The sequence below is a fragment of the Sinocyclocheilus rhinocerous genome, unplaced genomic scaffold (assembly GCF_001515625.1).
Source record: "Sinocyclocheilus rhinocerous isolate Xijiao unplaced genomic scaffold, SAMN03320098_v1.1 scaffold2491, whole genome shotgun sequence".
Lineage (NCBI taxonomy): Eukaryota > Metazoa > Chordata > Actinopteri > Cypriniformes > Cyprinidae > Sinocyclocheilus > Sinocyclocheilus rhinocerous.
The window spans coordinates 35,740-57,829 of record NW_015647049.1 but is presented as its reverse complement, the minus strand read 5'-3'; the positions used below and the strand labels follow the sequence as shown (position 1 = coordinate 57,829).

General features: G+C 34.9%; 1 protein-coding gene across 1 annotated transcript in view; it reads left to right on the top strand.

Annotated features, from left to right (window-relative positions):
* LOC107708609 (1,4-alpha-glucan-branching enzyme-like) overlaps positions 1 to 22,090 on the top strand; it is a 63,744-nt gene that overhangs the window by 19,902 nt on the left and 21,752 nt on the right. Inside the window, exons 9-10 of the mRNA XM_016512882.1 lie at positions 20,210 to 20,295; positions 21,524 to 21,580. Coding sequence (XP_016368368.1) covers positions 20,210 to 20,295; positions 21,524 to 21,580 — 143 coding nt within the window. The remainder of the gene's footprint in view (positions 1 to 20,209; positions 20,296 to 21,523; positions 21,581 to 22,090) is intronic.

Below are 22,090 nucleotides of genomic sequence, written 5' to 3'. Positions count from 1 at the left end.
GAGATAGTGCCATTCCACTGTATCAAATGTTTTTTCAGCATCGAGAGAGATTAATACCAGATTTTCTTGAATAGCTTTGGAATGGTGCATTATGTTAAAAAAGGCGCCTAGTATTTTGTGAAACATTCCTGCCAGGACTAAATCCATTCTGATCAGGATGAATTAGACCACTAATTAATCTACCAAGTCTATTTGCGAGAGTCTTTGACAGTATCTTCTGATCTACATTAAGGAGAGAGATCAGTCTGTATCCTTCCACCTCTTCTGTATTTTTGCCTTTTTTTAGAATAACAGTTATGACATAAAAACGGTGTTGCAGAAATGTACGCAGAGGTACGTATTTTTATGAGACTGGGTTGTCCAAAACGCTATAAATCCATTTTGATTAATTTGAGTAAAAAGTTTTCTTTACCAAGAAAGTGGCAAGATGAAAACCACTGAGTAAAAATGTTTTTTTTGTTGCTTTTTTTCAGAATGCAATAAATCCATTGAATCAATATAAAAGTTATTTTTCATATTGAAACTGTTGAAAATACACAACATATAAGTTGATCCACATATGACAGCCTCTGAACTTAAATCAATACTAATCTTATATACAGGCACTGGACTAAAAATACATTCAATCAGTCATCGCTCCCAAAATGAATTCAACGGGTCATCTTGTTAATGCTATAAATGAATTACAACAATAAAAGAAAATTTCATCATGAACTCATCTTTGCCATGTTACATGTTGACTAGTGCTATACGCTGTATTAACAAAAACATTAATGGCATAAATAAAAACACTTACACAGACAAGCTACGCAATATCGCTTTCATAATCGAATTTGACTCATCTGCGATTATGAACGCGATATAGCAGTGATCTATGGCTCTGTGTATTAAATGCCGCTCCATCTGAAAGCACGTGATGGAGATTTACTATTCACAGAACCGGCTTTACTGACGAGATGCGCATGACAATCACATGCGATTTATCGTGCAGCCCTAAGTTTGTTTGTTGATCACAAAGTACAAAATAGATGAGGAAAACTAGGAAGCCGGGTGTATTCAAAGCGCCGCCATTACTGTCTAGAGTGCGTGGAATAGTGCGCTGTGATTGGTTGAGCGGATATATTGGGAAAAAAGGGAGAAAACATGACAGAATAACTCGGCGGATATCGCATTTTGCGTAAAATAAAAAATTGACTTTTCAATACCGACCAGATACAATACTGATTTTGGCGGAAACTAAACACTTTTGGCGTTTTGGAACCAAACTCTTCATATATCCTTATTAAGGGAATCGCGCTCATTCTGAGTAAGAGAGGGAAGATTACATTTATTTAGAAACGTATCCATAGCTTGTAATTCAATGTAAGGGTCAGAGGAGCATAACGTTGAATAGAATTCCTTGAAGCAGTTGTTTATATCTTTAGACGAAGTACATTGTGTTCTGAGTTTTGTTTTGATGTTATGAATTGTCTTATCATTTTCTAGTTTACGTAACCTTCTCGCAAGTAATTTATATGGCTTATCCCCAAATTCAAAGTATGTCTGGTCAATGAAGATGAATGACTCACTCAATTTGTCTGAAACAATTTCATTATACTCATATCTTAGCTGTAGAAATTTTTTGTATGTTTCTAATAAGGGATTTTTCACATTTTCATTATCTAATTGATGAATTTGTTTCCCTAGCTCTAAAAGTTTTGTTTTATACAGTTTATTTCTGGACCCCTGATAACTTATCAGTGATAAGAGATAACACATCCTCTTAAAAAGGTTTTCAGAGTTTCCCAAAGTAGTCCTGGTGAAACTATATACAAATATTTCCAAATGTGTAAGCATGTAATCGTAAAATTTAGGATCATTGACAAGTCGGAGAGCCATTCTCCACACAGGATGTGAGGATGTTAAATTAATTAAAGGCAAGTTCAAATGTGACAGGAGCATGATCTGAAATTAGTATATCATGGATCTTATTATCCATGACTTTGGAAATTAATTTATTTTCTACCAAATAATAATCAATGCATGTGTATACATTATAAACTTGTGAATGAAAGGTATAATCTCTATTGATGTGATGAAAAAGTCTCCATGTATCCACTAAATTAGAGTTATTAATAAATGCATTTAAAAAGTTCCTTGAATTAGACTGAGGGGCTCTCCGGGACAATTTCGTAATGCCCGATGAGCGTGATCAACAAGCGGCAGATTATCTAGTGATAATGCCTCCATCAGAAGTTGCACGATAATGTCCCTCGGGTTCATTCCGGACTCGGCCGATTCCTTGACGTGTAGTAGGCTATGCAGATGTTCTGTCTCCTTCTATGTCCTTCAAGGTCATGCATTTGTCCAGTAAACTGCTCTACCACCAGCATAAAACGGCCCACTTCTTGCTCAAGCTTAACTGCCGTATCCGAAGAAGCAGAAGTGTTAGCTTCCAAGCTTGCCAGTTTTGAAGCATGCTCATCCACTATGATTTTAACCGCCGAAATCACAGAGCTGGCCTCCTGTTGGAACGCCGTAAGCTCTCCTCGTATAAAAACAGCAAGTTGTTCTATCTTGGAGTCTATTATCTCCCCGATATCAGGTTTGATTGAGTGTATTTCTGAGCGCAGAGAAGAGATTGCGCTAAGAATCGCTGCGTTACCTGCGTCCTGAGTATTTTCAGCCGGTACATCTTCTGTAGCAGAGTCCGAGGCGGACGCGGCCTGATCCGCTGCTTTACGAGGCTTGGCTGGCTTGTTTAACTATGAATATACTAAATCATCAACTCTGATAAATCAATTGTAAATCAAACATATGTGCCCTTCCTAACAATAAAATATTATTAAAAGATGTTCTGACTGTATTCTATTGGATTTAGTGCAGAGCTGTCATAGAACGCGTGCTACCTGCTCAAGTTGAAACCGGAAGTCGGTATATATAAATATTTTGAATTGGTTTTTATTTTTGTATTTTCAGTTTTCATTTTAGTTTAGGTTTTAGTAATATTGTTATTTGCTTTTGTCATTGTTATTAGTTTTTGTTTATATATTTTTTTATTTAGCTTTAATTTGTTTCGCTTTTAGTTTTAGTGATTTTAGTACTTCAGTTTAAACTTATTTTATCACAGTTAGTCGCTGTGTGTGAAATATTTCCAATTTTTTAAAAGTTTTTAACTAATATTTATATATTTTATTTCAGATTTATTTTTATTTTTGTAAATAGTTTTAACCACACTAACATATATAATAATTATTATTAATTAATAATATTATGTACCATTATTTAGATTTTTTGTAAAAAATATTCATAATGTTATAACTAATAATATTATAATAATTGTTATTATATATTATTACATTATATTATGGTTTATAATAATAGTATATACTATCAGTAATATTATTATAATTATTATAATTAAGTATTGTATTACAGTTTATAATAATAATAATATACACTTTAAAAAAGAAAATATTTAAAATTTAATTTTTGAACTTAATTTATTTTCAGTTCTTCTGTTTGACATTTTCTGCAAATGACATTACGTTTCAAAAAACATTTTGTTGCAAATAGTGGATATTTGAATAGCAGATATTGTAATTTTACTGCAAGTTAACTGATTTGGTGCGTTAAAGTGGCTTTGATCAAACTCAATAATATAGTATAGTTATATAATATAGTAACTATACTTATTATGTATTGTTTTGCAGAACATGGTTGAACTTAAAAAAAAGAAACTTGAGAAAACTCAAAATATCTAACAACATGATGCAATTTCTCAACTTTATTTCCAAATGCCTCACAAACTTATAATGTTCAACTTTATACTATCAGTACAAAGTTCAATTTTCTCTGTTCAACAACTCTTTTGAAACAGCACCATTGTACCCCTATAAAAGACATGACAAGACGTGAAAAACAAAGCCTGAAGACTGAAAGAGTAAACCGTCTGCAACAGATGCTGTAATACGCACTTGTTTATTTCATCTCAGACGACAGCTTTGTTGGTACTGGCTGGCCGTCAGCGTGTATTAGCAGCTGTCCTGCAGTAGACTTCACTCTGTAATTAACACAGTGTCTGGAGTTGTTTGCAGTCTAATTACATGTTTGATGAGCTTTGTTTTTAATCCATTCACACTCTCTGTGATGGCCGTAAAGATGGTATCTGTGTCTTTTGCAGTCAGTCAGAACAGCCTCGAGTCAGACCGTGCAGAACAGTGACTGAAGGAATTGGTTTTTATGAAAGTGAATTAGTCGTACCCTTTGAGTTTTGCTCGAAAATGTCTCAGCCCATGAAAATGAAAAAGGTATAAACCTTTTCAATCCTTTCATGCGTAGGCAGCAGGCATCATTAGGTAGGTACGTGCGATGCAATTCTGAATTTGAAACAAAAGTACAAAGAAATAAAGAAATCAAACATCTAGAGACAAAGCTAACGGAGCAAAACAAAAGACGTTGTATGGCAGCACAGCTAATATCTAAGTACAATAGACAGCAAGCACATAGCCATTTGGCATCATGTGTGTGTGTGTGTGTGTGTGTGTTTATGTGTGTGCGTGTAAATGCTCAAATGGAAATAGACCTCATTAGGTTTGATATACAAAAGAATTGGCTGTTGCATTCAGTCTGTCACTTTTATAAATTAAATTTTTAAGATCTGAAAGAATGCCGCAGGGCACACTGGCGAAAAGTCTTGTTGATGAAATTGTAATTGCCTTAATGAAGGGCATGCAAATCTTGGAGAAATCACTTCAACATTTTAATTTTTTTTTTGGATGGATGGAAATAAAAAAAAAAAAAATAATAATTAATTTTAAAACAGGTATAGATTATCTCTGTCTCTTAAATGCAATCGAAACACTACTAAATGCAAAAAAAAAAAAAAACTTTTAAACAAAAGACTGACTGGTGGTGGCATGGAATTTTAAATTGCAGCTCTTGTGGTTCTAAGAACTTTCACATTGTCTGTGAAAATTCATGTTTTTAAGTAAACGTTTTATATATATTTAATGCATTAAAATATTTTTACGCGATTAAAAATATTTTAACGCAGTTAACGCACCTGCTGCGGTTGCTAGGTCATCTTACATTTCAAACAGTTGACTGTTGACAAACATGATGCACTACGTGTTGTAGTCCATAAATGCAAGATATTGAGGCAAAAATGCCTCTGTATGAGTTTTTGTCTCATATTTATATCATATGATGATAAGCGATATCACACAAGCAGCGAGAGCAATATCACACGAGTGCTGTTTTTGTCCCGCATAGGATGAGTCCAAATGTGAACTGTTTTGTAAAGGAGTTAATATTGTGTTATATTATAAACACAATATTATCTGTTTTTGCTCAATCTTGCCAACAGAAATATTAACTATAAAGCCACAGATGAACTGTTGTACGTCTCCGAGAAACACAGTGGAGATTTGTTTCTGAATGAATCAGCCGTTTGAATGAATCTAATGCATGATTGAATGACTCAATGGACTTACTCATAAAGACATTTACCGCCACCTGCTGGCAGTTTTAGTTTCTTATTTAGGGTATCATTTCAGTATTTAATCCAAAAAAACAAAACAAAACAAAAAAACCTTAATGGGATAGTTTGCCCAAAAATGTCTGTCATCATTTACTCCTTTTATGTACCCTCATGTTGTTTCAAACCTGTATGACTTACTTTTTTGTGGAACATAAAAGAAGGTGAATCAGCCGTTTGAATGAATCTAATGCATGATTGAATGACTCAATGGACTTACTCATAAAGACATTTACCGCCACCTGCTGGCAGTTTTAGTTTCTTATTTAGGGTATCATTTCAGTATTTAATCCAAAAAAAACAAAACAAAACAAAAAAACCTTAAAGGGATAGTTTGCCCAAAAATGTCTGTCATCATTTATTCCTTTTATGTACCCTCATGTCGTTTCAAACCTGTATGACTTACTTTTTTGTGGAACATAAAAGAAGGTATTTTGAAGACTGTTGGTAACCCAGCTGTTTTGGTTAATAATGACTTTCATTGTATAATAATAAAAAATAAAAAATAAAAGATTAGCAAATTATCTTCTTCTATGTTCCATACAGCTTATGTTAGGCCGTTGTAGCCTAAAAGTTTATGTGTAATAAATTTTATATTTATTTCTAAAGCTACTTTTTGTAATGCCTACTTGATAATTGATATAGATTAAAATTTTTAATTGACTAACAGCCCTAATATATTATTAAATATATTATTATTATTATTATTATTATTATTATTATTATTATTATTGGGACAGCCCAAAAGATAGACTTTCAATGATGCTGATGCCATGAGAAGTGCTTTTGTAAATCCAGAAAAAGACAACAAGAGGTCAGAATTCTATTGGTTTTGAAAGGAAGATAATCAGTATATCAAAACATATACACTCATCGGCCCCATTAAAAGTTTGGCTACAAAGTCAGAAACAGCTTGACTGAGCTTAGCGGGCTTACTCAACTCAAAGAAACTGAACAAACTTATAGTGGTCTGCGTGGGCCCCAGGAGGCCGAGCATCTGCAGGAGTGTTAGCTAACAAAAGCACATTAGTTCAAACAGTGTACTTGGCAGTGGATTTATGTTACACTTCCAATCTGGGATGGCTCAGAAAGTGTTGTAGGACTGAGACCAGGGGCCTCATTTATAAAATGTTGCGTATAAACCGTCCTAAATTTGTTCTAAGATCATTTCTCAAAAGTGCTTATACACCTAGGATGACTTGAGGGTGAGCAATTTATGGGCTAATTTTCATTTTTGGGTGAACTAACCCTTTAAGTGCGATTCAGAGAAAACGAACGTGCATACAAAAACACGTGCGTACGCCTCTCTTCCAGATGTGACATTATAAATCGCAAATGATCTTGAAATTGTGCGCAGCTGACTGGTGTCAGATCTCTGCCTTGTAAACGCCCCCTAATTAATATCATTACCATATGAAAGAGCACACGCCAATATCCGAATTTCTATGCTTGAGAATGACGAGCACAAAGAAAAAAAAACTTTACTGAGTCTGAAATTGAGGTCCTGCTGGCGGAGGTAGAGGTTTGTGCGGGGACGCTTTTTATTTAATAATGTGTAATTACAATAATGTGGACAAACAATGTGTGTGTGGTTATATTTTTTTCTATTGACTTATCAAAATTGCTACTTCTAGAAACAACATAAATAATAATAATAATAATAATAGTAGTAGTAGTAGTAGTAGTAGTAGTAGTAGTAGTAGTAGTAAATATAAAACAATTAGGTTTCCAAAAGTCATCTTATAAAAAGTGAGCCATCCTACTTTTAAAATCACTTGCTATGACAACTAATAAAAAGTTTAGTATCACGAAATTCTTGCAAAACTTTAAAAAACATTATTGAAAGAAAAATTGGACGTTTCATATCATAATAAAATAAATTATTACACGATTATGGTCTCCGGTCTGAAAAATGTGATTCGGCATTTCTTTATATTTACACAGTTTACTAATGCTGCTCAAATGTGCCATTATGTACTGACACAAAAATAGGCCTATATAGTGTATTTTATACAAATATAACTGATGTAAATTACAAAAACAAAGTTTAAGGCTGATGCCTCTATTCAATTTCACAGTAGCAAAGTAGCAGATGTTATAAATAAAAACAGTTAACAATGTTATTGAATAGAATATATTCAAACCGTTATTGCACGACATAGGCCTATTCTTATAGGCTACACAGACAAAACAGTGGGAGATGCATATGCATTTTTTTTCCTATTTTACGCATTAGTAGTAAATCAAGAATTCGCAAGTTCTCTTGTAGAAATAAAATAGTAAAAACACAAAAAACAACATGGAATAAACTGTGTACAGAAAACGAGTAAAGAACTCTCAACAGTAGGCTACTAAAAAGGTTAGTTTAATCTTAGCAAAAACTCCCGTTAATAAAAAATCTGACTACACTGCTCAATTAATCTCTTACACTGCAACTTTGAACTTTATTGTTTATGATGAATTCGGTACGCCTGCTCAGACCCTGACGTGGCGGTAAGTACTTTTCCACATCAAAGACCGTTTTTATAAATATGAACGTTGCCGTGGATTTTAGCATACACACACACTAAGATCAAATCTGTGCGTACGCACATTTTATAAATGAGGCCCCAAGACCTGCATTTGATCCTTGCAATAGCTGAACAGTTTCTTAGCGCCAAAGTCGCAAAATTGCGACAAGACGTCATACTTAATCAAATAGACTGTAGTTCCTAATATGGTGTAATATCTCATTTGTATTCCCTACCACTAGATGTAGTACTTCGATTCTAGACCAAAATTACGTCACCTTCCTATTCAAAGTGTTTGAGGAAAGAGCAGAGCAAGTGAGCTTTCGTGTCATTGATGCGGAAGCAGTTCGGTTCATAGCGTGCGGGTAAGCTGTGAGATTTGTGAGAGCTATCTTTAAGCCCTTTCAAGCCATAAGCTTTTGAAATCTTGATGTCAAAATCCAGCATTTTTCCAAAAAAACCCTGGCGCCTAAAGGGTTAAGCTACTTTTTAAAATAAGAATTTAAATGAGAAGGCCAAATTTAATTACAAATTTATACACAACCACTTGAGCAGGCCCCGAGTATACTCTGTATTATTATAAGCATAGGTGGAAAGCAGACAAAAAGAGATTTATGTTTTAGGACTATATTTTTGCACTGCAAAAAATGGCTTATCTTACTTAGTAGTTTTGTCTTGTTTCTAGTCAAAATATCTTAAAATTCTTAAATCAAGATACTTTTACTAGATAAGCCAAATGACTTAAGATATTTAGTCTTGTTTCCAGGGGGAAAAAACTAAATTAAGTGCATTTTGCTTAAAACAAGTAAAATTATCTGCCAGTGGGGTAAGTAAAATATTCTTAAAACAAGAGTATTTTTTTCTTACCCCACTGGCAGATAATTTTACTTGTTTTAAGCAAAATGCACTTAATTTAGTTTTTTCCCCCTGGAAACAAGACTAAATATCTTAAGTCATTTGGCTTATCTAGTAAAAGTATCTTGATTTAAGAATTTTTAGATATTTTGACTAGAAACAAGACAAAAATACTAAGTAAGATAAGCCATTTTTTGCAGTGTGACTCTAATTTCTGATTGGATGAGCTATGTTCAAAGCGGTTAAATGTTGATAATTGAACACGTGAACAACTTTTTTGGTGTCAGAATTGTTTATAATAATAATACTTATTTAATTTATTTTATTAAAAAGTATTTAATATTTAATGCACTGTATTTGAGCATCTGTGTATGTTTGTGCATTTGCATTTGTGTGTTGTCTCTAATTTGCTACAGTGCATTTGTGCTTATTTATGAAGTCTAATTGGAAGCTATTTTGATTTTGTAGAGTTCAAACCATTAGACATGCTGTTACAGTCCAGCACATCTCACTTAACTGGTTATAATTGAATCCCAAAGGGTCCGCCTCTGCCTGTGAAGAGTTGTTTTTGGGCCAAAGCGACTGGTGGGGGATTGGTTCTTCCTTTTGAAATATTTAATGTGTGACTCCCAGTCGCAAATCCGTTGTGTAATGTGCAAACCACAGCAATGGCGCGATACCCGAAACAGTCAAGGAACAGCGATCTGTCGACTAAAAATCAAGGCTGCTTAAGATTTTTGGTAGGAAATATTTGTTGACAGTTCCAGTGACAGTGTAATTTGTAATTTTCATAATTCTGTCCACTATCTTGGATAAAAATTCTCCACTGAGCTTGTTACAATACATTCTGGAATTGCCCCATCCATTAAGGATGCATCCAACGCTGGTTTATTCTTTGTTGTATGTGAGATTTTCTTATACTTGAAGTCTCTGCCTTCCAACTCTATACTTGTTCTGTGGTCTGAGGCTCAAAAATCGTGTATAAAGAAGCCATGTAGACCAATATTAGCAGCATTTACCATATTTTACACTCTGCAACCATTCACTAAACAGGTTTAATAATCATGAAATGTAGAAACTTGAACTCATTCACGCATTTCATTTGCTTAAAAGTAAATGTAAGTTGAAGTGAATGCAGCATTAGATTTGTTACCTTGGTAGGCAGCTCTGTAAGGTTTGGAACAGAGCCCCTGAGTCACTCTTCTCCGGAGCTTATTGATTCTCCGAGATGGCAGAAGGTGTTAACAGTATGACAGAGCAATCCTGGCTGTGAGCTAAGACTCCGTAGGAGCTCATCGACTCTGCTCTGCCCCTCAGGGGCTTCACTTATCACACCGAGGGCTTTTACTCGATGTCTTCAACACCCAGGGAGCCTCGCAGGAGTGAAGCGCCGGCTCTGTCACCCACTCGCTCTCCGCACTAGCGCTGCAAACCTCCACTTAGGAGACAGACCTTATCTCTCATCAAGGGCGGCATGCCAGGGTTTTGTCTTTAATCAATTATTGATGTGAGAAATAAAGCTGTATTTGGGATGTACTTTGTACTCTAACAGGTGAACAGATTGCATTGTCTGACAGGGCTTGTGTTTCCAGTCAGGCTGAAAATTTAACTTTTTAAGGGGGAGAGAGAGATGTAGAACAAGGGGCGACCATGATGCCTGAGATTTACACACAAGCTGAGAGGAGATTTACCTTTTTTGCTTCGTCTCTGCCTTTTTCACTCTCTCCTCTTCCTTTAAACACACAGAGAGACTCACACATAGAATTAAAGGGATAGTTCACCCAAAAATGAAACCAGTGAACCAAACAGTTGACAGCATCCATTTACTTCCATAGTGTTTTCTTCCATTCTATGGAAAGCAATGGCTACCGTCAGCTGTTTGGTTCCCAACATTCTTTAAAATATATTCTTTTGCACTCAACAAAAGAAAGAAACTCATACAGGTTTAGAGCAATATGAGGGTGAGTAAATGATGAAAGAATAACTGTAACGTCCACAGTGTTACAATATGCACATTCAAAACTGTGACATCATAGGACCTCCCCATGCATTTTTCAGGCACTCTTCCAAATACTGCCCTCTTGCGGCCCTCCTCTGAACCTATGCATTTATCCAAAGCGAGTTACAAATGCAACAAGTGATTTGCTATCATTTCTTAGTTTGCTGTGAAGTTGATGTCAAAAATGTAACCTCTTAATCTTAGGTTAGAAGCACAGTTTCTAGTTGTGGTGTGATGTGGACTCACATAGATCATGCTCTTGGGGACAGTAGGCAAGCTAGCATGCAGTAAATGCATTATGGAACCCTGAATATGATGTACAGAAAGAGGGAACCTGCAATGAATCAAACATCACATAAAGAAAAATGTCAGAGAACAAAAATAGTACAGTGGTCCTTATATGCATTGTTCATTACAGCAGCATTTTGGAGAAATTATGTTTATGGAGAAAGCTGTTTACTTAATGAGCCGCATATGTGCGGGAGCAAGCGTATGGGAATCACATATATGTTAACATGATTTTAAAAATTAAATCAGTCCTATATGTTTTTTAATCAACAAGGTTCAAAGGACAGAGGTGCGACCAATGTTACTCTTGTTTCGGGAAACTGTCGTGACTAGCTAGTTTAACGATGCATCATACAGCAATGGTTAAGTTACGTCAGTGCATGAGAAACATTCTCCTGATTAATTGAAGTTCATAAAATGATGGCAAATAGTCATGAATAACTAAACTATTACTATTTTTGATGCATGAAGCTTTGACTAGCATTATAACTGGCAATTTTATTACAGAAATACCCATTGTTGATGTTGTTTTTACATTCTGTCAAGTTTGTTCTTCCACTCTGTCATTCTTTCTCCTGGTGTAAGATGGCCATCAGGTTTCAAGTGTGTGTCCATGTGGACATGCGTTTGTCTCTTTAATCCCTTCCTTTTATCAACTGTCTTCTTTTTTTCCCTTTGTTAGTGGCCTGTTGAAGTGTTACATTGTTGTCTGGTTACTGATTGGCTGCTCTCTGAGCTGACAGTCGGATTAATTGAGCCTCTCCACTGAGTCCTATCAAATCTCACAACCAACACTGATACCAAAACAATCAACTACGGCTCGCAGCCCAGCCTGAGATCCACAGTTAATTAAAGGGATTGTATGGTTTACTCTTAGAGAGCTGCCTAATGCTCCGCGGGTCATCATAACACGGCATGTGGGATATCAAAGCTCAGAGTAACACTCATGAGGATTTGTTTTCTATGATTCCTGAGGCAGGTTTGCTTTCTTCTGTCTAGAGTAGCACTTTATGATTAATTTGATTTGGTTCTGTTCAGCTTAATTTGATTCAGTTCAATTAAGTTAAATTCAAAGGTGCTTTACTGGAATAATTATAGTGTTTCCAGTTGTAAAAAAAAGAAAAGAAAAAAAAAAGCTCATTAAAGGTCATAAACCATTCAAAAAGAAACAGTTATCAATTGAAATATATCAGTACTAGTGTTTAATTTATTTATTTATTAAGATCTATTTGGAATTTGTTACATATCTCACATTTCTGTCAGTTATCCTGTTTACATTTAGGTTACCTTTACCATCATCCAACTCTCATTAAAATTAATAATTTAAAACACCAATATTTCAGTAACACTGTTAAATGTAATCTTTAGAAAATCTCAAAATGATAATGTAATCATACTGTACCTTACAGTGTTGTGATGCTTAGATTCACTTATTGCATTTAACAATTGATTTTAGTTTTTGGTGATTTATTTTTAATTCATTTAGTACACAACAGTATAGAATTTTAACATCTGTTGTTTATTGTTATTGGCAAAAAATAATTATTAGCTTACCAGTGTCTTTTGGTTTGTGTCCATTAAGTTACTAATGAAAAGAGAAATAAGAAAATAATCAAATGAGGTGTATTTTCAATTTTTAAATGACAAAATTCAGATTCAGACAAAATTCAGATTCAGACAAAATTCAGACAAATTATCTTAAAAAGCCGTCACACATAGATAGTTAAATTATTTGTTCCTGGAATTTCAATAACTGTTATAATAAATACCATTACCGTGATATGAAGGTTTGGAAAGTTTGTTCCACCCACCCTTAAATATGAGTGAACAAAGCATCTACAAAGGGCTTGAGAATAGACGGATAAACAGGGAAAAACAGGTCAGGAGGTCAAGAGATCAATGCACAGGAAGATAAAATGTAGAGAAGTCAGAACATCTCCTCGTATTCCCGTGTGCCCTTGTGCTGAGTTTCAGAAAATCAGAGCAGTGTATTAAAGCCGTCTTTAGACCTTTCACCCCGGCCCTCATTTACAATTTGCAATTAAAGTTGTGGTGCTATTTTAAGTCCTCAGGTCTGACCCAGGGCTTATATGCGTGACTCATAGAAAAGTGCTGAATTATTGTGTCACCATCATGCCCTGGTCAATAATCTGATGTAATGGATGCAAGTTTTACCGCCCTATGACTCTATCACTTTTGTTAAACGATTTGCAGAATTAATCTGCATACATTTTCTCATGGTAGATCAACTTCCAGATCTGCAAACAGAAACTTTTTTCTTTGTTTTGTATATACAGTATATATACAGGGTAGCTGGCCAATCAGAGCACACCTCGCTTTTTCAGACTGATGAGCTTTGTAAAAATCGACGCGTTTCAGAAAGGCGGGGCATAGAGGAGAAACAATAATGTACAGTATGTGGAAAATAATGTGTTTTTTGAACCTTAAACCGCATAAACACATTTCATTACACCAAATACACAAAATACTGTTCTTTTTAGCAGCATCATATGACCCCTTTAATTCCGCAAGGATGCATTTTGAACTTTCGATTCATTGAAGAATCCTGAAAACAATTATCACAGTTTCCATAAACATATTAAGCAGCACAACTGCTTTTATTGATAATAATAAGAAATTTGAAAATATATTAAAAACAGTTGTTTTAAATTGTGTAATAGTTTGACAATATTAATGTTTTAGTGCAATTTATTAAAATACATGCAGCTTCTATTTTACTCTGGCATAAAATTTTATGTAAATGTGTTCTTTTTTTCTTGTCATGCTTATGTCAGTGGTGTTGACATAAATATGGCCTAATTGTTATGTTAGTTTATGAATAGAGCAAAAATAAATGTTTTTACTATGGCATTGCTGTTTTTTCTCGCATTAATTTAGCCAACTGTATGTTTTAATTTAAATCATTTAATCTTTTTCTTTGCAAAAATGAAAAAAAAAAAAAATCCTTCAGCAATGAAAATTTTTGACAGTAATTTCATAGACGAGATTCTGCACCGAAATCCGCTAAACAATCTCTGTCACTGTCTCCGTCTTACTCCGTTCTCTGTCTGTAAATGAGGATACTTTTGACCTTGACTGATCTTCCTGCCATTGATTGGCCACGTTAGCGCAGCCTGTTTTTAATCAGCGGCCTGTTTTGCAACTTCCATTCACTCTGCTGGGAGAGAGCGACTCTTCCAGTCTCCCACAGCAACAGATGGTAGAGAAGTCGGGTTGTTTGTGCGTAGAATAATCTTTTTTTGAACCAAAACATAATGAGCCCATATACAGCCTTCAGACTTTCCTGCATTTAGTGTTTGGCAGAAAGGCGGTGAGGAGACGGGCTGCCAGTGTGTGTTTCTCTCTCTCTGAAATCAGTCTGGTCATTAGTCACTGCACATATACAGCACAAACAGTTTCCTCCACTCTTTTCCAAGCCGCCCGTCTTCCGGCTGGCCTACAGCGTGTTTGGCTGATCTAATAGTTGAGGACAGGCATTTTATTTTCAAGGAATTGGATTGAAGAATTTTGTGTATGTTGTTGATGAAGGATTTTCTTGGCATACATAGCAAGTGTTTGTTGTGCAGAACGCGACTTAACTCAAGGCACAAGATAATGTGCAGTATTGAGGAAGCTAATTTGAAACTGTTATCCAAGCTATTCATTATTCATATTAGTTCAACTACAGTCTTAAATATTGTCAGATGCACAACAAGATAATTGCAAAGTGTATCTAACTATACTGAAGTTTGTTAGGCGAATATTTAGCAGTCTGGCACAAAAATAATGAGGATATCAATTAGTGCAACAGTATTAAACGTGAACGTTCATTTACACCAAATACAGATAAGTAAACAAAACAAAAAAACACACTGATTTATAAAACAAAGTGATAAACCGCAGTATTTAACTAAATATTTCTCTGCATTAATGAAGGTAAAATGCAATGGAAATGCCGTGCAATGTTAATTGTAAAAAAATTTTGCTTATTGCTGGAAAAACTGTTGAGCTGCTTCACACACACTAAGTTAGTAGTGGATATATTAATATTTCAGTATTTTTTCTGATTATTTAAAGTGTAATCCTTTTGAATATTAAGTCACATTAAGAATGTTTTAATGTTTATGATTGCATAATTAAAATGTTAATGCTGTCTAAAATATATAAATAAAATAAAAATTTAAATATATACAAGTTTTATAAAAAATTATTAATTTAAGTTTTCTTTGTATGAGAAATTATTTTATGCACCTTTAGTGTCATATTACAATCGTCAATGTAATATTGAATTATGTACAGTGAAAAAAAGGGGGGTGTTTCTTGACAGTTATTTTTTACATTATGCTAATGAATTACTGTAGAGAGAAAGAACTTCTGAATCCATAAAATCTTATTTTTACTTATTTATTACTTTATACTGTAAACTTAAATGAGGAAAAGAGCAGATATTTAAACATCTTTCACTACACATGAAATTCCCAGATTGATTTTTGAGGTTTTTGATGGATAGGTTTTTTAGAGGGACTAGGTTTGAAAATGTTGCTCTTAGGCTTGTTTTGATGTTATTTTTTTTAATTGTTATTATTATTATTTTCTGTTTATGTAGGTTTTTTTTTATCATTTGAAGTTCTTGCAAGTTGTTTGTTTCCATTGTACTTTACAGTTCAAAAAATCTAAATCTTTTTTAGTGATTTAAGTGATGTTATTACATATGCAGCTTGATTTACTCACAAGCAAATATTCATGTTTAATACTCTGCAAATATTTGAAAGAAAAAAAAAAACATTAATTAATCATAACCTTCAGGAACAGAATCCATAAACATGTTGAGTTGCACTATTCATTTGGCCTCCATACAAAAGAATGCAATTATGGCTTATCTGCAGATGAGAGTTCAGCAAACCTGCCAGTGTTTAACCTTGGGAATCAACTGAATGAGTGAGAGAACGGTAGCACTCTACACACAGAGAGCTGAGAGTAGCTACAAATATTATGGCTCTGAATACAGTAAGATCAATTTTACTCACCAACTTTTTGTTATACTCAGTGCTTGAAGTGGGCCGGTACGCAGTACACTTCAATATTATAGTCTTTAGCGCTGTGCAATGCACAGTCCAGTCATGGAAATTCTGTATATTTTATGGCAAAGGTTAAGTAAACAACATCCATTAAAAGACATAAGTGTTCATATTTAAAGCAACACTGATATGTTCTCATATGTTCAGTTAAGATTTATTTAGAGAGCTGTATCTTTCATGTCAGTTTTCCACTAAATTATTCATTGTGAAAAGCGTTTCAGTGGAAAAACAGCCTCTTACAACGTGTCAAAATCATGCAAGCAGAATGAGGCTGCTCTCATCGTTTGACTGTCAGATTGAAGTGTTTAACTGTATTCCACGTCTATTGTGAACATGTAGAGCAGATAATGTTTCATGTTTGTCTGATCTGCTAGTTCAAGTCCTGGTCAATGGCCCGTCTGACCACTAACGCCGCTCTCTTGAATGATTAAACCTCACGGGCTCCAGTGTCTGCCCTGTGCTCTCACCTCTGTCCTACAGCACAAATACATGTATGCATTAAAGATTTCAATAAGAAAATCATATTAAATGGTATGATGTCATGACACATCAGCAATGCCCTACTTTGCCGGAGTGCTTGAGGTTTGAAAGGGCTGATTTGTTTAAAAATGGTCTGAAGTTGAAGGATTGTGGGGGTTTCGACTATCACAACCATTCATCACTTATCTCTATTTGGCCTCTGTGGGAATCTTATTGTGCTTCCCACCTTTTCTTTCTCTCGTTCTTGTCAGTTTGAGGTGATGGTCCTAATCTGTTTATGGTGAGGGTGGAGGCAGGCCTGTGGGTTCTGAAACCTTATCATATCAGAGCAGCTTCCCGTTAGATTCCACAGATGCACAAATGCAATCTGCCTCTGTTTATGAAAGCTTCATATCGGGATAATATGCATGGCTTTTTATCAGTGTGTGGCAAGACTGTATCTCTGCACTGAAAGACTGTGTGTGTGTGTGTGTGTGTGTGTGTATGTGTGAAAGGGGAGGATGTGGCAATGGAGAGTGAGTTTGCTGAGATTGAATTGTTATAATGGACATTCAAGTATTCGCAGTTGCACAGCAATAGATGTTGTGGATTTCTGTGCATTTTTGTGGATTTATGAGCATGTGAGTTTGAAAGGGGAGGATGTGGCAATGGAGAGTGAGTTTGCTGAGATTGAATTGTTATAATGGACATTCAAGTATTCGCAGTTGCACAGCAATAGATGTTGTGGATTTCTGTGCATTTTTGTGGATTTATGAGCATGTGAGTTTTTATCTACCTATCTATCTATCTATCTATCTATCTATCTATCTATCTATCTATCTAAACATTTTAATTTGCTTATTTTTATATAATTATAATATTTATATATAATTTATATGTAATAAATCATATATATTGTATTAAATATTTATATAATATAAAAGTATGAATTAATATTTGTATATTATTATTATTTAATGTCTTTATTTTATGTACATTTTTATTTTCTGGATGTTTATTTGAATAATATAATTTTATTAAGTATTTATGTAATATAAATATGTGTTGTTGTTAATGTTTTCTTTTAATTTCTTTTAATATTTTATGAATTAATTTTATATAATTTATATATAACAATTTATACTTACGACACAGTTATATTGGGTTGGGATCGCAGAGTTTGAGAGCGTGTGGTTTAACTTCATTCCTGTGAAGTCTGAATAAGGTTTTATTTATTTATTTATTTAATGTTGCTCAAACTTTTTCATCCTTGACAAGACCCCTGAAGATTCCCTCATCTTAAATTGATAATACTGTTTATTTGCTGTATTGTTTGACTTCTGAAGGGGCTATAGTTCTTTAAGCCCACAGCTATGCACTCCTGGGTCAGTCCAAATGTTATACATCTGAAACTTACAGGTCTGAACCGAACACCTCCAGGGTTTCCACAAAGCCAAGGCAAAACTCCTTTTAACCACCCCTGGTGACTCTCTTACCAAGGCCTGCTGCCGTGTTCTGCAGTGAACACTCTCGTATGTATTCATACAAGCATGCAAGCACACGGTTATGACTTCAAGCACATCTCTGAGTGTGGACTGAATACATCAGTGCCTTGGAAATATAGCTGTGGTTGTAGATATTATTTGCGGATGTGGCACGAATGTGGTCAGCGGTTTTAAAAAAAATAGTGAAGTAACTCGAGTTATGTCGAGTACTTTAATATTGTTAATGCTGGAGGTTCTTAACGCTTTTTAATGAATTGAACGCTCCTGCGGTGAGTCTGAATGCTTTTACGACACTGTTAAAATCAAAGAATTAAAAGCATAACGTTGTTAGAATTGAATCCCTGCTGTTCTACCTAATCACATATTTGAATGCACACGAGACGGGGGACAGCAAGAAAGTTCGATTTACTTTGGGATGGCTTCATAGGCCTACTGTTGAGACTGAGAGACTGCTCAGGGGCCTCATCCAAAAAGTTAGTGGGATATCAGGGCTAATTTACACTGTGACTGTTTCACAGTGTGCATTGTGTGTGGGTTTCTATGTACTAAAACTCGAATTGTATATTTTCTGAAGAAAAGGTGAGTGGTACCTCGCTGTACAAAAACTTTGAAATGTTTTTAATGTGTTTCTATGCGGCTGTTAGGAGTTTTTAAACAGGGGTCTGAGGACCCCTAGGGGTCAGCAAGGAGGTAAAGGGGGGTCTGGAGAAAAACTGAGAGAGAGAGAAAAAACAAATTTTACAAAATGCACTTTTAGGGTTTAGGGTTAACTTTAAATATTGATTGCATTTTTTATTTTAATTATTTATTTAACACATTTACACAATTTGCTTGCTAAAAGAGTACATAAATTAAATATATATACTGTATTATTAAATATACATTAAAGTTGTATACATTATACACTGTAAAAAAATATTGTTTCAGTCTGTCTACTTCAAAATTTCGTGTTTACTTCATGTGCAATTTGCAGTTTCTTTGTAATTATTTGTGAAACATTTCCTAACTTTCAAAGTAATTTCTTTTCATTTTGGTTGGTTTAGGAAAAATATATATGCTGTCAACTTAACTAAGTAAATATTTTTATATAGCTTTATGATTTGCTTTGACTTCAGCACAGTGACAATATAAAAGCCAATTATTTAATGTAGTAAACAACATGTTGTGAGATGTAATACAATGAATAATGTTTTTCTCACACAGAATAATTGGGTCTTAGCTGTAAATGAAGTGCATATAATTCTTACAAGGGGTTCATCATATTTTGGGATTCTTAGCATCTGAATGCTTGAAAACCACTGGTCTAGGACATTACTGGGGTAATACTCCTCATGCTTGATTTGAACGATTAGAAAAGGACGAAGAAAAGCAGTAAGAGCAATAGATGGAGAGCAGGAGGCTGTTCTCAGAGTGCCATTTCGCATGAAAGAATGGTTTCAGTCTTGAGTTAGTTTCATCTCCTCCTCATTCACACACTGTTCATCATTCTCCTCAGGGAATCACAGCACCACCAGCCGCCCAACCTGCTGCTCCTGCTGCCTGTTTCTCTCTTTCTCTCTCCATCTGTCTTTTTGGGCTGAATCAACCAACCTTGTGTTACAGCTACTATTTAATCAGAGAATGAATCCATTACTCAAATGTGTTTTAGTGCTGTCAATCAATTAAAGCTTAAATGAAATCATTACATAAAATGCCAATAGCTCAATCAAATTAAACACAGTTTACAAATATTACAATTAATTGCACATTTAAATATTGAAGATAATTCCCAAATGAAGATGATTTGAAAACATTATTGTGGCAGATGAGTCAATCATTGAACAGACATTACAAGTAGAATGTGTCCTTTGTGAACAGCTTAATGTTTTTTTTCTTCTTTGTATTTATATGCACCATAGTGTGTCCTAGTTGATTGATTTTTGGATTCTTATTTCATCAGACAAGGGTCGATTTTAAGTGGAAGCTCTGGAGAAAATGTCTTTCTCTCTTTCCCATAGCTGGGAGGTAGTGTGGTTCCTGCTCTCCAACCTGTGCTGGTGGAAGGAGGAGTATCACTTTGACGGCTTCAGGTTTGACCATAGGCGTAATTTGCGGGTGCGACGGGTGGGACATGTCCCCACCACTTTTTGCCAGGGTCGATATTGTCCCTACCACTTTTTGAAAGTAATTGAAAAATATATTGCGGAAGGTATGTATTAAAGGGAAAACAAGATCAACAAATCATTCTTCATAATCTTACAAAATCGAGTGGCGAGTTTTCCTTATATTTATTTTATTATTCATATAAAAATTATAATAAAATTATAATGACCTGTTTTGGTTATATTTACTATTAATTGCAGAAGGTGCGCTCAGCAAAAATGACGCGAATATTGATGGTTTTCACGTTGAAGTAAAGTAAAAGACCGCTTCTTAAACCAGAGAAGGTGAACATGTTAGTATTCTTGTGGGGGAAAAAAACATGCAAGCACTGTCACCAGCAAGTTTAGTTTTACTTTTCTTTTTGTTTTGTTTTCATTTTGAAAAGCTTATCTTTGATGTTTACCTCGCCGCTATGGAGGCTCTCTCTCTTTTTTTTGATTCCTCAGTGTTTGCTAAACGTTCTGTAATTTATTAGTCATTATATAGTCTAATACAGCGTGTAGGCCTATGCCATGCCTCATCTTATTCGTTTTTGTTAATAACGTTTTGTAAGCTAGTTTGTCATTGAATCTTACTGTTTTATTGTTGTTGTGCATTTTAATTAAAAATAATTAATCCATCTTTTTTTTTTTGTTTTCTTAAAAGGTGAAAGGTGTATAGATGTAAGCTAAACAGACAATTATATTTTATTGTAAAACCTGACAAGATCGTGAAATCGAAAGTGAAAGCATCCGAAGCCCAGTTTATAACATGGCAAAAGAGGAACTCCGGTTCACAAAATGATGACAAAGAACGGGTTGAATGTTAACTACTTTCGTTTCCATATAACTATAAACTACAATAAAAGTTCATCAGCATGCATTGATTAATAGCATGTTGTAGCGCAAAAAAAAAAAGGCAACCAACTGAGAAAGTTAATCGCAAAAGAGCGACCAGTGGGAAGAATGAGTCTGGAGCCCTGAATTGCCCAGCTCCCTCTGTCAATCTAGCATCCCCTCAGCACCTGTTCAAAATTCTCTGGCGCTGCCCCTAGTATATCGATGTATTTTTGAAAAGCAAAAATGAAGTTTGTCCAACTCTAAACCCAGTCCTCAAGTAAATTAGGTCATTAAATAAAAAAAACTAGCAAAACGAGTTGCGCGGTGTCCCCACCACTTTTCAAAGCAAAGTTACGCCACTGGCATTTGACGCTGTGACTTCAATGCTGTACCAACACCATGGCATTGGTCAGTTGTTCTGCACCTGTAAACAAGCACTACCATCATTCATTGTGATAAGAAATCATTGTCTTAAAGGGGTCATATGATGCGATTTCAAGTTTTCCTTTCTCTTTGGAGCGTTACAAGCTGATTGTGCATAGATAAGATCCCTGAAGTTGCAAAGACTAAAGTCTCAAAACCAAAGAGATATTCTTTATCAAAGTTAAGACTCTGCCACGCCCCCCTAAAACGGCTCGTTCTAACACGCCCCCACATATCTACCTCACTATGTGGAAATATTAGCATAATGCCGCCCAAATGTGCACGCAAAGAAAGAAGGCGTGGTTTCAGTAACCGCAGTTAGTGTTGAAGCAGCCATGTCAGGGAGACGCTGTGTGTTTCTAGGCGAAAGCAAAAGCACTTTATTTAGCCTTCCGAAAGTAGATGCATTTAGGAATCTTTAAGATCACTTACAACAGAACAGCAACACATTTTATGGACGACCGTTTCGTGAACCTAGGAGAAGAGGTAATTCTG